The 17185-nt window shown below is 44.6% G+C and overlaps 1 protein-coding gene across 1 annotated transcript in view; it reads left to right on the top strand.

Moving 5' to 3' along the window:
- Positions 1-17185, top strand: part of RABGGTA (Rab geranylgeranyltransferase subunit alpha) — a 155657-nt gene that overhangs the window by 30460 nt on the left and 108012 nt on the right. The window contains exons 3-6 of the mRNA XM_086923739.1: positions 10078-10188; positions 10317-10441; positions 15684-15871; positions 16250-16447. Coding sequence (XP_086779865.1) covers positions 10078-10188; positions 10317-10441; positions 15684-15871; positions 16250-16447 — 622 coding nt within the window. The remainder of the gene's footprint in view (positions 1-10077; positions 10189-10316; positions 10442-15683; positions 15872-16249; positions 16448-17185) is intronic.

Below are 17185 nucleotides of genomic sequence, written 5' to 3'. Positions count from 1 at the left end.
TAAAGGAAATACCAGGGACCAGACCTACCATAAGGAAACAAAGAACTGATAGAGGACACTGAATTGTTAACCGTAAAACATGCAACAAGTCTCTGCGCATCATACCAGTATTTATCAGGTACAGTTCTTAGGTCCGTGGCTTCCCTGAATCCCCTGTGAACTCTCTTCTGAAGTTGAGACAAAATCAAAAGGTTGTGGAAAACAAAACGAAGGAGAGGGCAACAGGATCTATTAATGCCTCTTAATACGATCTGTACCCTATAGTCGTACACAATCCTTCTACATATGCAATGTTTATGTTGTTGGGCGAACTTCGCTTGAAAACTATGGAACCAGCTATCATAAACGTCTTCAATCGGATAGCTGTAAAGTCTGGTTCCCTTACACTGTCTTCCTTGGCAGTTTGAATGTTTGTAACAAAAGAAAACACAAAAGATAACAGAACACAACCCACTCAAGTTCAGGATTGCAATTACTCTAAAGTGGAAACTCTTGATCCAGGAGATTCCTTACTGGAGCAGGCAACAACGAAAGGACCGAAATGAGGAGGTAATTCTCACCTCGCAATAGTCCGTTTCAAATCCCAACCCAACACGGAGTACATAAGGATGAGTGCCGATGGCAGACTATGAACTTACCATCAGTCTCTCTCAACTCACCACACGCTTCGAGTCCATGGCGAAAATAATCGGCAGCTTCTGTTTCCCCCTCAGCATAGTTATTTCCTGGTTGAGCGCGGTGACGCACATCACGCCCCTTACGTCTCGGGCATGTCGGGAACTGTAGTCTCTGGTCCCGTACTCGTACGGGGAATTAAAACAGAAGCAGAGTCAGAGGCACAGTACATGGTTCGTGACCAAGAGAGGGAGTAGGTTCTGAACGACTCTATCTGCGGCGTTAGAAGTGATATAGATGCCGAGGTATTTGAAGCCCTATGTAGTGATCTGTATCGGGTAGTTCCTAGGAAAGCCGGTGAGGGGTCCCTTTAGAACGTACAAAACTGATTTGAGCCAATTAATGGAATACCCTGAGTATCTGCCAAAGATGGCAAAGATATGGAAAATGTATCGATAATTTTAGTGCGGTAGCGGACGTATGAGAGGCCACCAACTCGCCCTCTAATGCGGTCACCTCTTTCTCGAGATCGTCCAATTGTTTATGCTTCTCTTTTCTATGACCTGCAACCAACGCCACTCCACCACCTCGGATTGCCACCTTGTAGGCCTCCCATAATGTTACTTCGGACGACATGGAACCATCATTTTCTGCGAAATAATTTTGGGTAGCTTTCAACCATTTCGTGTCAAGTAGGGGGAGGAACACCTCCATGATACGCCACAATCGGGGAAGGATCAGAAATACCTCTGGGAAGGAAAGAAGTCCCATCAAACATGGGGAGCTGGGAGGCCTTACAGAAAAGATAATTGATAGGGTACATGGACAGGCTTCCATGTACCCTAGAACGAAATGTGTATTGTGAAGAGGTGGGATTACATGTCCTCCACACGTCTATCAAGCCCAGTGCCTCAAGACATTCTGCCAATAATTTACCAGACCCACCTGGCACCCGATGCGCCCGTTCCACCGAAAAATATTTGGAGAGGGACTGGGCTGTAGATGTTTCTGTATTAGCTTCTTGACTAACAAATTTGCTGCCTGCCCTTCTGACTTTTCGGGAACCCCCAAAATACGAACGTTGTTTCTTCGTGCGCGCCCTTCATAGTCCTCCAATTTTGCCTCAAAGTCTAAAGCTTGGGCCTGTAGTCGCTTAACCGCTGGTTCAAGAGACTTTGCTGAGGTTTGAAGTGTTTTGACTGAGTCTTTGGTTTCCTTGACTCTATCGCTCATTTTGTGAAGATCAGTGCATATAAGGGTGACTTCCGTCGTTACAGTGTCAATATTTTGCTCCAACGCCATGCGAACCCCTTGAATAGCCTCCATGACGTCGACAATAGATGGACCCTCTGTGGCAGCTGGCTGTTTCACTTAACTCTCTGTTTGTTTCTCCTCTGCTGCGTCGACTTTAGAGTGGGCAAATTTGGATACTTTCACCAAGCTGGTCTGCCTTTTGCCTTTATTAGTAGCCATTGCTTCGGAACCAACCGCAAATGCTGACTCCAAGTGAGGGGGGTGGTGGGGCTCAAATACTGGGGGGGGGAGGGGGGCTTGTGCCTGCAATAAAATGTAAGAGTTCAACTTGCACTGCACTCTCATCAAGGCTCCAGTGAAACTGCTCTGTGCCGTGGGTGATGTGGGAAACAGCCGTCCCCCCAAAATGGCAGCTGCATAAAGCCCCTGTGCACTTAAAACAAATAGGAGTACAGACAGGTCAGTACACGTCCAATCTAAGCCAGCAAAGCTAAAGATCCGTAATCTATGTAGCCTCCAAGCTGCCACCAAATGAGTGCAAGCACCCCCAAAATTGATGTATGTTGAAGCACTCGATGCAGATGGGGGAGGGGCACTACGCTGCAAAACAATGGTGGCCCGACGCTGATCAGTTCATAATAAACCCAGTTTTACATGTAGCACTGAAGTCAATGATGTGATGGGAGGGGGACGCTTATTGCGAAGCCCTCAACCCTGGCAGCGGCTTCAGAAAACCGGACTTCAGCCCCGTCAATTATGCTCATACTGTAGCTCACAGCGCTGCGTCCACCAAGTAGCCCCGCAGGCAAAAAGCAGACCGAGGATACCACCAGAACTCCAGTCCATCCTCCTCCGCTGCACTCCAGCTGCACCGAAAAAAGAGCACCACCCTGCGCCCGCTGGCCCGAACAACAACAGCGGAGGTCTAGTGAAGCGACTACAGAAGTCCTCACGGCCAGCACTTCCTCGCGGCCTCGGTCCCGAGTCGCAAGTCCAATTGTGTAGGGCAGAGTTGGCAGATCGCAGCAATCTTTAGACTGGGTGACTCCTTGGCTCAGTGGGTACCCAGGTCGTGAATTTATACAAGCTGATCGGATATTTTAACGGAGGTAGGGGGAAAATGAAGTACTAGAAGCCCGGAGCTTCACACCATTGCGGCCATCTTGGGTGTCGGCTAGCCACACCCCTCCGATGTTTGAGAGTTTTAGTTGTTCTTTGAGAGGGTGCATGAGTGCCTGTGTGAGTTCCGCTCATTTTCTGCTCACTTATGACCTTTATTTAGCCTCTTTCGGCTTGTTGCTGACCTGTATATTTCCTCTTTCTGCTAGGCCAGGCAGAGCTTGCAGAGTTTTACTTCATAGAGTTACCAAAAAACTCTGCGGAATTCCACAGAGTTTAGTGAGCGGGCGGAGTATTGCTCCACCACCCCTAATTAAGTGCCCTAGGATGCTGAAAGTAGTTTGGGGCCAAGAACCCCTCTGGTTGCCACCAGTAAGCCCCCCACAGTGGGATTGCTGAGACATTGTCGAAGGCCTCGCCTCCTTTCTCAACCACTCTGCAAACGCAGCTCCTGGCGCACTACTAGTTGGGGGATGAAGCCCCCTTGGCTGCTGCGGGCCAGTGAGGGCCAAGAACCCCTATTGTTGCCACCAGAAATTCCCCCACAACGGAATTGCTGGGACCTCATCGGAAGCCCTCCCCCTTTCGTAGGGCCTCTCCTTTCTCAACCATTCTGAAAATGCACCTTTGGGCACACTACTGGTTGGGGTATGAAGTCCCCTTAGGTGCTGAGGGTCGTTGGGGGCCTCTTTCTGCTAGTTTCTGATCCCTATTCTGCCCCTTTGTGCTTGTTTCTGTCCTTTATTCTGCCTCTTTCTGCTCGTTTCTCACCTTTATTTTACCTGTTGCTCCTCTTTTCCCCGGGACTGCGGTGGAAACTTCCAGCAAGACCCCCGCGGCCCTGGCTGGCTCCCCGCCTGTTGTGGGAGCCGGCATTGCTCTTACAGACAGAGAGCTGCTAAACATGCAGCTCCCTGTCTGTGAGAGCAATCGTTTTGTTGCTTCTCTGCCTGCTTGACAACGAAATAGACAAAACCTCCACTTCCAGCAATCGAAAGCATTTATCAGCTCTCGCTTGCTGGAAGCCGAGTGTTTGCTTTGACTCGGCTGGAGCTGTTAAAGCTCCCGCCAAGTCACAGCAAATGGCTATGCCCTTGGGGTCTGCATCCTGGGACATAGGAGGAGGCGGTCCTGGAGGCTGGCGGTCCCTAGGGCCATTATTGGCTTCAGGAGGAGGGCTGCGTGGCCCCCCTCCTTCTATGAGCACGGGCATCCCTGGGAAGGTGTTGGTCTCCAAGTCCGTATATGGCCTGGGAGAGGGGGCTGCACGCACCCCTCCCTGTTTTAATTACATTTTAGGCCCTGAGGAGGTGGTGGTTCTGGGTAGTGGGGATCTGCACGGCTCCTCATTGTTTCAATTTATTCCCAGGTAGGTGGTGGCCCAAAGTCAAAAAACACGTTTTCTGTAGAAACATGGTCCTAACTATAACTATATATATTTGAACTATAAAAGTTCAACACTGAGTGGAGAAGACTTTATATTCAACCATGAGCTGTACCAATAATTTCAAAACTTATTATAGGATGATGGATCATAATCCTATTTATGGTATAATAAAAATTTTCAAGACATCAACTATCGTAACTGTATTCCAAAATCTGGATCTCTACAACTTATTGATCACTAGGTGTCAAAGCCGCTTTCAGAGGACCACGGCACAAATGGAGCTGTTTGGGCTTTTACTCCACTGTCCCAGCGACTGACCAACTCTGGATCCCGCTCAACAGGTCCAAATACCCCTTCTGCATTAGTGTCCAGCCAAATACTTGTTTATATAAGAAAATGTATTTTAATATATATTCTGCACAAGCAAAGAAATAAGACTTTTAGAAGCAGTAACACAATACCCATTGAGGTTGGGGCTCCAGTAGTTGTCAGGCAAATCCCTGTTACAACCTCATTCATGTAATGTGTCCAGGGATATTCCCCATTCACTGGTGACCGCCTCCGGGAATGCAAACTATAAGGCCATACTCAAAAGCTCTCCCTTCTGACCTTTTACAAACTTAGAAATGTCTATGGTGCTGCAACACCATTAGAATCTAGTCCCCCGGGGCACCAAAGTCCGGTTTCAGTCTGACCCTCTCCAGCAGTATGGCCGTGTTCAGCGGTGCAGCGGCTGCCCTCTCCTCGGGCGCTCCCAAGTCCAGGTCCTGTACAGCGAAGTCAGGCCGCTTGCTATGGCTACACCAAGCTACACAGGCTCTTTCTGTTGCCAGTTGGGTTCCAGTGATCGGGGCTACTCCCTCTTGGCGGACAATAAAGGTAAGTTGCTCTTCCTCCTACTGAACCTCAAAGACATCGTCAGGAGCAGATCGTGGCATGCGGGTTGAACCTGCTGGTCACAGCAGTTTTTCTTTGGTCTGGGAGGATTGCTTGAATTCTAGGCCAAAGTGGTACCAGAAGCCCTTCCTGGCATACTGGATTGCAGCCGTACTCCCAATTAGGCTGCAGACTCTATTTAGGCAATCGCCTTCCCTATGGTGGTCCCTCCTGGTACTCTGGGTCACTGAACTCGATAGCCACATGTCCTGCGCTTTAAGCCCAAACTCAGTTCACCAGTGACCCTTTCTGGCATACGGGGTCCCAACAGTCGGTAGGTTGTTGCTTTCCACCCAGTGCTTATGATACGGCTCAGAACAATGCAGCTCTCTCCTGGCATACGAGTGTCACAGAGCCAATACTGCACACAGGCAATGGCCTGATTGGTGCACAGCCTCACACCTCCCTATGGGAATCCTCGTGCAAGGTTCCCCCCTGGACCTCGCCCCCTCCAATACTCTCCTCTCCCTCACAGGGCACACTGGTCTTGGCAAGCAGGCAGGCATTGGTGCTCCAGGGCAGGTGATCTTGGTGTTCTGGTTGATGTCTCCTCACCCAGCAGGGAGACTAGCAGGACTTGGCCCCCAGTCCTGGTCACAGGCAGACGTCTTGCAGATCTTCCCCTCCTCACCCAGTCTGTCTGGCTGCATGGCAGATGGCAACTTTTGGGGGACTCAACCTCTCCTTCTTATCCAGATGTCAAATGTAATTTAGGGTCTGGGTCTCTGAAGGTTTTAACTGGGGTTCTTCTTTTTTGAAGTTGGCGTCTTTTTATCCTCCTTCTTGAAAGAGGTATGTCACAGTAGCCACACGTCCAAAGCTGATTGTCCACAACATAATTCAAGGGAGTTACCAGAGTTTACTCCTGGATGTCATCCGCAGTGGTATGTGCATCAAATACCTAATCCCAGACCCCCAGTCCTACTCTTTATGATTCTCTTATCAGCCCCATCTCCTTCTTGAGATGTAGCCAGGCTAGTTCTTTCTGATCTATCACTGAATCAAAGCGCAGTCTTTTAAATGCAAAGCTAGTCTGTTCTCTCCAGTGCGTCCCCACCCCACTCCCAGGAATGCACAATGCACAAATCTGTCTTGGGGGGAAGGGGGAGGGGGAGAGGGAGGGGGAGGCATTTCTTTCCTTGTCATGTCTTTGCCTGGCAGGCCTGGGCTTCCTAAACTGTAACCTAAGATGCTCAATGTAATGTACAATTGCAGGCACACTTGCATTCAGTGTACATTCACAACAGGCTTGCTCTCCAGCACTGTTACCTCTGTGCATTGTGCCACTACAGTCAATCATGCATTCAGCATACATAGTTAGTTAGGCCCAGCCTTTCCAAATTGTAGCATGTAATGTATTTCAGGCACACACCCTCCATGCATATTCTCAGCACACTTTCTGTTCAGCACTAAAACCTCAATGCATTGTACCCTCACATGTACCCATGCCTCCAGCACACACACTCAATCTGCATGCACTGTTCAGCCCTGAAGCTTTTCTATCTCTAACCAGCGTGTTAGTTCAAAACATATGCACTGTCAGCTCACACACTCACTATGTGTGCTGCAGAACTCTTTACTTTTCATGTATTGTACTTAATACGCACACATACACCCATCTGATTCACTCCCTGTAGATGCACTGCACAGCACTACATCTCCTATGTAATATTTTCCTCTCAGGCATACATGCACCCATTACATGTAATAACCACACATGTGCTTCACCATCCTTGTGCTGTACCCTTCGCAGACACACATAGAACTAACGCTGAGTCACTACGCCTATGGGAGGCAGCACTCAACATCTACTTCATGTAGGGCAGCAGAACGTTTAATAAGGTGAGTGAGCCTGTTGACCTCACTCCATTGCCACACGGTAAAAAGGTCCTGTTTACTATTACTATTGCTATTCACCACCACGTTTGTGCTGCTTCACTCCAATGAGGGTAGTACTTTGGGCGCCCCTCCCTGTCCAACAAGATTGCAATCTATGAGGGAGGTCTATGTCTTGGTGCACACTCATGATCCATATTCGCCTATGGCAAAAAAAAATCAGCATTGGGGATCCAGAAAACAGTCCATTTGGGTACTCAGGGCAGGGGCCACGACTCTTACCATACAGAGGACCTTTGTCCCAACACTAGGCTATCCACAGAAAAACCTGTTCTAGTTACAGATTTGCGATCTTTTCAGCCAACACTTGTTTTGAGGTAAAGACTGATATGACCACAATATCGGTTGCATGGTTTCTGTGTTTTCTGTTGTATGAATTATGTGTGTCCAATAACATAGCTGATATAGAGGTTCTACAGGTGACCAAATCAACAGATGACCACACAACCATGTTTATGTATGTAAATAAACACCGCCAATTTTCTTTCTTTTAATTTTTCTCTCCATTTTTTTCTCTTTTGTTTTCACGACTATTGTTTGCTAAAAGGTATTATGCAGAGATATCTTAATTGGAATTGTAGCGCTCTTGTGCTTAGGACATTTTTTCTGATCTAATACGGATAGGAACATAGAAATGCAAATATTTGATTTTGTAGGGTTTATTATGTTTTGTGCTCTCTTATCAGACTTGAAAAGGTGGGGGTACAGCGAAACATGTGATGGCTGAGAAGATTGCAAGTCTGTAACTAGAACTGATTTTTCTGTGGATGCCCTTGTGTTCTATGTTTTTAAAGATCATGGTTTTGGAATACTTTTTATGATATTGTCAAGTGGTTTTGGTCTTAAACCTTTTGATTATAACATAAATATGATGATGACCCATCATCCTATAATACATTTTGTTATCAATGATACAGGCTGTGGTCTAATATCTTGTCCTCTCTATTCAGTTTCGAACTGTTATTGTTACAAATATACTCACCCTAGGGGGTAACTAGAGAAGAGGACTAGTAGCACCAGGCATTTTCCTTGTTTTACTTAAGTTGTGTAGATTATTTTCTGTGTGTGTGTGCTTGTTTGTGTGTGTGTGTGTGTGTGTGTGTGTGTGTGTATATATATATATATATATATATATATATCCATTTGAGTTTGCTCGCACAAATGGAGACATCCACTCAACGTTCGTTTTCGCCTTATTTATTCTGGCCAGCAGCAACAGATGATGTGCAGCTTTCCTCAGCGTAAGCTTCTTTGCCAAATTGCCATACGCGTTACGGGGACAGATTCCCTTTCATCACCGGCTTGGCTTGAGTAAAGGAACAGCTTTGTGTTTGCACACAGGTGTTTAAGGGCTTCAAGGGCTTCTCAAGGCCGCCCATACGGGCGTATCAGCACTAAGCACTACAACATTATATGTCTGGCTGATTTTTCTTGCACTCAATTGAGTAGGTATAACAAATATTTATTTTGTGTATACATGAGAAATACTGATTTCATTCAATGTGAGGCCCATATTCTAGCTAATTAGTCTCAAGGGATTTAAGCAGTGGCAGCTGCAACCTCTTCTTGAAAGCTAATCAAAACTCAACCATTCTAATATCAATCGGGGCCAGTTTTAGGCTGAAATATTCCAGGAGCAGCTTAAAAAATCTCTGGGCTTAACTACTTAACTCGAGCCTGGAAGATCTGTTGTATATACTTTGTGGGATCTGGAGATCAGACCTAGGACTTGCTTAGATACTTTTTTCTGTTCAACTGCCTCCATTTAACTGTCTTGATCGAAGACAACCAGTAGAGGTCAGTAAAATACCAGAATTGCTTTCTGCTTGATAAACTGCCTCTAATTAGCTGTTGATAGAAAATGACCAGTAGAGGTCAGTAAAATACCTTAATTGCTTTCTACTTGTGGATTTTCTTTTTAACTTTCTTGATAGAAAACGAACAGCAGAGGTAAGTAAAATACCAAAATTACTTTAGCATTCCCTAGATTCCAGGCCATAAAAACTTGTATTCAACGAGCACCTGTAGAAAATATTTTTTTCAAATCTTGTAATTTCAGTTAAATGACCACCCAAGGGGCTGATTTTATAATAAAAAACAGAGCTTTGGACAATACAATTTCCTGTTGATAGGCAGTATTTCTCTCCACGTGTTCCCATGCGTGGCGTGTTCCTCAAATTGGTGCTTACCTTCCCCCATGTTAAAGAACAGTAGATGTTTCAGCACCCAGGCTAACGTGCTCCATAGCTAAATACATATACGGTCCCAAAGGCGAGACCGATTGCATTGAAAAGGCTTGTTTTTATTCAATTAGCAGTCAGTTCATGATAGCCTGACTCTGTAATTGCAATCAGAGCACATTGTTAGTTATAATTTGCTGGTAGCAGCATTAAAAAAACTCCCTGACTTCCCAATCAAGACATTCTTAACCTCATTATTAACCATAATAAATAGTGCTGTCTTATGTTGCTACAGACTATTCTAGAGTATGGTCAAGTGCTTAATTTTCTGTTTTCAATTGTCACTTTCCTATTTGCATGTTTCATGATAATCGCACCAAAACCAACATTTAATATAAACATATATTACGGATAACGTGTAATATTTTGATGGGATTGGGCTGCTTAAGAGAGGTTTTCTCCTTGATCCTAGTAGTGCTTCTAATTTATATCCTTGTCTCCACATTGTATCCATTATTTATATATTTTTAATCTGGTTAAGATGAGGGGTCACTGGCCTGTTTTGTAGCAATTACAGTGAGCCACTAATATGAATGGTCTTTGTGATCACAGCAGCAACTTTCGTATTATAAGGCCAGGTCACCATGTCATTCCATCACTGTTTCTGAGATGTCTTTTCTATAATCGTAGCATGGACGAGTGAAAGTCAAGACCAGTGAAGAGCAGCAGGAAGCAAAACGCAAAGAACGGGAGAAGAAGCTTCAGATATTTATCACTAAAACAAGTACCATCTTCGAAAAGGTAATCTAATCTTACGTAGGCATACATTAATATTTCTGGGAGTGGTAAGCGGTGTTCTAGGCTAGGATGTTTACTTGGGAAGAGTGATGGTGAAGAGAACCCACACATCTCATCTTGTTAATTTATAGAGGAGAAATGGAGAGCTTGACAAAGAGGTTCTGGACCTGTCGAATCAGATTCTTGGGGCTAATCCAGACTTTGCTTCCTTTTGGAACTTGCGGCGTGAAGTATTCCTGCAGCTAGAGAAAGAGACGTGAGTAATTGTCACTCCTCAACGTATGCTGTCCTGTCCATGACTCTGTCTATGGATTGATTTGATGTTTTGTGACCCCTTTGGATTTTGTGCTCATCTTGGCATTTTTGCGGTAGCCTCTGGGATTTGTGCACGTGTTAACATGAGCTTTCGGGGAAGTGGTCATGGTAGCTGTGCACCTTCCCCTAGTAGACTTCCTGTTTCTCCCATAAAGATGCTTCAGTCAGGATCGGGAAACAAACAAATTGGGGTGTACAGCAGATGTAGCTCTATCTGACGCTTATTGTTTGGGTCCAAACTGGGGTGGCATGGTGAGCTAAAATACAATGAATTAAACCCAGCTCTGTGACTGGGGGTGAATATTTCATTTGTTCAGCGTTCCATCCATTATTTGTTCTTTTTACTATCATTTTTATACAGCATTAGGCTGTCCAGACGGAGTCTTCGACATTTTGAAGAGTGTTTACATACTTTCCTTACACACACTATGTGACATAGCCATCTGCTTCTTTCAGACTGTACCTTTGTAATTCATCTTGCATTGACGTTGGGGTTCTGGTCTTCTTCTTAACACTGAACTCATGTCTAACCATTCCTTTCTTGAGCGAGTGTGACTACTTTTTAATGAGTTACTAGGTTTGTTTAGTTTGCAGACAAAATTGATAAGTAGGAGGGCTCTAAAAACCAGAAGCTTTATCTTGAAAACAGCATGTGAAAGTCATTTTCACATAATATAAACACGAATAAAAATGAAGTCCACATGATAGAGTAGATCGTAAAAGTGTAGTGTGTTGGCTGGTGGTTTTGCATGCACTTTGTGTGAGATGCTGTAAAATGCTGAGTATAAGCGAAAGAGAATATGATGATACCTGGATTGTTGGTGTAGTGAGTTGAATGAGAAATGAGAGCCAGATGTACAAAGCCTGTTTGTGGTTGTAAACCCTATGATTAACAAAATCACAGGGTTTGGGACTGCAAAGGGGATTTCTGTATGTCATATAAAAGGGGGGTGTGGTGGGGCTCTAGCATACCGCCTCTAAGATGGCTGCACCACTGACGCACCAGAGTTGTTTCTGGCCGTAATGATGCAGCTCCTCACATTCCTCGGTTGCTGTCTACATGTTATGTGTTGCCTGATCCTGCATTGCCCTAGATGACAGGATAGTAAGAGCCATCAGATGAGGTTACAATACCCCTGTAGAAGAGTCTTCTCTATGGTGCACCAAACAGCAGCAGCAGTTGGGCATTCTGCTGTACATTTATGCGGTGGTACCATTGTACCAAACACAGTGAAACTGATATATACCCCTTTTCTATGGTAACTGTGCCTCCTCCTACTACTACTACCTACCTTATGAGTGCTTCCTGATCTTTGCTTGTTGCGTAAGTGGTACTCATTTTTCAAAATTCTTTATTTCGGCTTGATGCCATAAAAGAACAATGCATACATTACAGTTCAGTGCATAAAAAATGAACATTCCGCTTAAGATATTAAAATCATTGATTAGAACAGTGCAATTCATGTTGGAAGACAATTGGAGCACAACACAACAATCATAAAATCCTAGGATGGACCACCACACTAGTTCCAGTAAACAAATCAATTCAAGCCCTAAAAAAAAGAAAAAACTCAATTACAGTTGAAGCCCCATTTTTTTCCTTTGGAAGAAAATAGAAAGTAAAAATCTGCTGACACTAAATGTTATCTGTTGCGATGTATTTGTTGTTAGAATTCTTAGAGCCTGTGAACATGACCTCAGGCCTAACAATAGACATATTGGTTTAATCCATCTTTTTCTGGCCTGAGCGTACAAGGGACAGAAAAGGAGGATATGTTGCTCGTTTTCTATCTGGTTATGTTCACACATAGAACAAATTTCGTCCAATACTGTGGACGATGGATCGCAATTTCTAGCCCAGCGTGCCAAGGTTGTTTTTATTAAAAGGTTTCCATATCTAAGTTTTAAAAATAGTGTTTTGGCAAGTGGGGGCTCTATTTCATCCATAAAAGTCTCATAAAGTGGTTCGTCCTTGAAATTTAAGAAATTTGAAACTAAAGTCCCACTAGTTATGATACTTACAGTCCTATTTGCTATAAAGCTCCAAAAGGCCCTTTTTAAAATTAATTTGGGGTTGGGGGGTAACTGCTCGGGGTTCTCCCAAAAATGTTTCAGACCTATATTACTGAACCAAGCTTTAACGTGCCTAAGCCATGGGATAGCTTTCAGGCTGTCAAGTGCCATGATTTCTTTTAACCCGTCTCTATAGTCTTGGAGTTCGGGAACATGCCATAATCTAACCCATAGCATTAAAGGTCGGATCAAGACTTGATGATCAGTTCTTTTAAAGTTTAGGTCCAGTTGCAAAGGTACTAGTGGGGTGCCTCTCAGGACCCTTACCAGACTTCGCATGAAGTTGTTGTCTAGGACAATGAAAATATCATTGGACCCAGGCCCCCATATTTCTGCGCCATAAAGTACTGATGGTTGGACTTTAAATTTAAATAATTCCATTACTGGAGACACCGCTTTACTTGTGCTTAGGTTTTGCTCCCTGAGAATTGGTTTTACATTCTGGTCAAATATTAGTTTGCTATTTTCCATTTGGGTTTTCCAAGTGAAGTTGGAATCTAGTGTCACCCCTAGATATGAAAAATGGGGCACCGATTCCAACTTTACTCCCTTCAGTGTTAAGCAGCCCTTATCTGGTTTAGTCGGATTTAGGGCCATACATTTTGTCTTTTTCCCGTTAATCTCCAGCCCTCAGACCCAAGCCTACAATGTTTGACTTCCCTACCCATGGGTGCAGGGACCATGTTCGGTACACCATCGCTTGAGCTAGGGAGTCCAGGTTATGGTAGCCCAGACAACCTACTGAGCATACCCGCAGTTATGGTATCCGTGCTTCCTGAGATAAAAGCAGTCCTGTAAAGGGTTGAAGGATACAGTTCTAATTGAAAACCGACAAAGGGCCTGATGAGGATGTGGGTTCAGAGGCTTACCGACCAACATCCTTGGTTTAAAGTCCAACCGCTGTATTTCAGTGGCGGCGGTCGTAGTCCAAACTGGTTGGTCAATCCGACTGGCTTCTGACGGGCTCAAGGAGCTAGTTGGAACCCCCACATAATCCCTTACAGATGGCATTTCCGCCATCAGGATTATGATGTTGGTTTACGACAGGCTTTCCATATCAGGCTTTCCGACATTGAAAGCCTGTCAGAAAGCGGCTTTGGGGGCCCCTAGCAGGGCTCCCTTCTCATCGCGGTCTACAGTTGTGGGCCGGGTGGGGGCCTCTTCGGTGTCCCCCTGTAAATCCCTGCACCGTGTGGCAGGCACTGTGAGGTACCTGGCACACAGTGCAGGGATTTACAGTAACTCACATTTCTCTATGGGAGCTTGTGCTGCGGCTGGTTTCCGACTGCCACACAAGCTCCCGTAGGGAAATGGGAGTTTGCGACTGCACTATGTGCGGTTGCATCGTAATCGAGGTTGGAGTTGCATCATAATCAGGCCATTATTTCTTTAGAATAGCACACTCAAGCACTGCCCTAAGAAAAGACTCAATATACATTTAAAAGTGTTTTACTTTAACAATCTCAGCATTTTGCTTAGTACATGAGTAATAACCTCACAGAATATAATTAAAATAGCACTTAGTCAGGAGGGGAGAGGGGGGGAGGGAACCTCAGAGCCTCCACGGAAGGATGTGGTGGATTATGTGATTGGCCTCAGGAAGTTGATGGTGCAGTACAGTCAGTCAAAGGAAAACCTTCAAGCCAGCCAAACACTGATGAGGGAATGGCAGGAACAGAAAGCCTCACTGACTGAGTATCAGGAAGGAGAGGAAGTGCAGATCACTGACAGAATTTCTGAAACATAAATATTGCGTGGGCAGAATTTCATGTAAAAAATATCGAGGACCAAAATATTGCGAAGGTAATTGCAAATAAATAGGTATTGATTTACTATTCTTAACCATTCATCTATGCACCTTGAAGCTGTATAAATCGTCATGGTTGATCTATGTGGAGTTATGTATAGTAAAACTTTGCTTACCAATAGAAATGTACCTTCACAACATTTTTGTCCTTGATATTCTTGACACACGATTTTGTCCCATAATATTTTTGTTTTCGATATTCTGCCTAAACACTGGGGTTGTTTGTGCTAAAGCCTTTTTCACTTATTTGGCCCAGGACTTTTGAGGACAAATGTGTGGGCCATACAAAGTAGTTCAGAAAGTGTCTGCGGTAAACTATTTGGTGGACACTGCTGATACCTAGGAGGGCGTTCCATGTGAATATGCTTAAGCCTTAGCTCCAGAGAGATTACATAGTGAATATCATGACTATTGTAGGGGAAGTTGAGGAGGACAGTAAGCATGTGAAACGGGTTCAGTTAGCCCCTGAGCTAACGTCTGAGCAGCAGAGACAGTAGGGAGGTGTTGGGACAGTTTGCCAACTTCTTCTTTCTGACTCCAGGGTTGACACCTGTCTGCGTGCATGACTTAGACACAGGTGACAGTCTCACAGTGAAGATCAGAATGTACCGAATTCCTGACCGAGTTTGGGAATGCATCAAGGCAGAAGGTCCCAAAATGTTGGACCTTGAGGTCATTGAGAGATTTTGTAGTGCTTGGTCAAGTCCTGTGGTTCTAGTACCAAAGCAAGGGTCTACTGACTTTGGGGTTCTGTGTGGACTACCGAGCCCTCTATATTCCTTAAGCCTTTACTTCTACCTCCAGTGTAAGATATTTCAGACCAGAACCTGTGTAGTAATTTCATAATGTCTGACCATAAATGCTAGTGTTGAGGCTTGAACCTGCTTTGTTTGCGCAATCTGAGTCCCCTGTATTGATTTTAGTTCAAGTGAAAGGTCATTGGGTGTGTGCAATGCAGAATGACAATGAAAAGGAAAGTCGCACGGTGGCACTGTCCCTCAGTCAATGAACATGCATTTAGTTTGCCATAGTCCCACACTAAATCCACATTCCTTCAACTGACCTATGGGTGCAAACTTGGCATCACAGGTTAAAATCCTATTCTGACCTCCATTCTTCTATTGCCAAAAAAATATAGACTTAATAACTCAATAGTTTTGTTGCAGGCTTTCTAGAGTGAGGGTTGAGTTCTATTTAACGTGCAGTTATTATTTGTCTTTAAGAAGCTGTTGACTTGTTGATATATTTGTTGTTATAAAATGTAAACGATGTATGTGGTGTTTACATTTGTCTCCTTAAATAGGTCCAAAGAGGAGTTGAATTTACTATATAGAGGTGAACTGCAGTTCCTGGAGTCATGTCTACGAGTCAACCCCAAGTCTTATGGCACATGGCACCACCGCACGTGGGTGATGGAACGGGCCCCTGAGCCAGACTGGGGCCGTGAACTGCAGCTCTGTAACAAATTCCTAGACACAGATGAGAGGAACTGTGAGTCAATAATAAGTGCTGAAAGGGAGTGAGGGGTATGTGTAGAGCTCTGAGGGGGTCATTGTTCTGTTTGATTAAGCAAGGCTATGCAGGAGCAAAGACAGCTGAGCTGAGAGAGGGGCAAAGAGTATATTACCCATTTAAGTGAATGTTCTCCTGCACAGATCATCGGAGTTACTTGAGGGTCGTAGGACCTTAGCCGCGTGAGAGCGCTGGCTTTAGGATGTGCTATCAGAAGATTGTTATGGGGAGTACTGATGTTAGTGGAAGAAAGTAAAAGTTGCCTGTGAAGTATTAGGGTGATGTAAGGACACATAGTAATGGGAATTATTACACTGGTATACAAAGGATTTATTAACTCTGTCCTGTTTCTCTCAGTTCATTGCTGGGACTATCGGCGATTTGTTGTGAGCCATTCTCAGGTCCTGGCAAAGGAGGAGCTTGAATTCACCCACAGCCTCATCACTAAGAACTTCTCCAACTACTCCTCCTGGCATTACCGCAGCAAATTACTCCCTCAGATCTACCCTGACCCTCAGCGTCAGGGACGAGTCACAGAGGAGATACTGCTGAAAGGTGAGGGGCATGGTATGTGGCAGACTTCACAAATAAAGACTGCAAATAGTGAGAATGACTCCAGGGTTGGGTTCAAAGAAGAGATCTCGATGACTTGTGTCTCACATGGAAGCACTACAACTAGCTTTAATCACTCTCAGATGCGCTGCTGGCCTCTGGCAGGCCTTTCAGTCTTTCTGGTCTTACATTAGCATTATTGACAATGTAGTGGTTTATGTAGAAGTTTGTCTGCCATGTCACCTTTGTGTTTATTCTTTGGTTTAGTAGCCCATACATAATTACATTCTGGTCATTGTAGTTCATATGGTAGCACATTTAAGTACAACTCCTAATGGGTATTTCAGTTTTATCTGTTTGGAGCTTTTCAGAACAATGTAGCAGTGCTGTTTTGGAAGTTTTAATTTTTATAGCATAGTGCCTCCTTAATTGTTCACTAACAGTTTTTATATAAAGAACCCCCCATCTGTACGCTGCCACTAGACCTTTGGAAGCCAAAATGAAAATCTTGGTTGGGCATCTTACAGTGAGGCAGACATCTGGGAGTTGGGAACTAAGCATGTTTTAGTGAGCAGCTTTACATGCACATGAATGTGGACACACCGTGGAGAAGAAACAAGCAAGACATATAGGAAATAAAGAAGAAATAAAAGGGACAGAAGGAAGAGGGAACGTGAGGAGATTTGCTGTTAACATTTTAATTGGCAGTTTATTCTTGTGGCTTACTGCTTTTTTTCTACC

The sequence above is a fragment of the Lissotriton vulgaris genome, chromosome 5, assembly GCF_964263255.1.
Source record: "Lissotriton vulgaris chromosome 5, aLisVul1.2, whole genome shotgun sequence".
NCBI lineage: Eukaryota > Metazoa > Chordata > Amphibia > Caudata > Salamandridae > Lissotriton > Lissotriton vulgaris.
The sequence above is the reverse complement of the archived record's forward strand: the minus strand, read 5'-3'. Positions and strand labels throughout refer to the sequence as shown.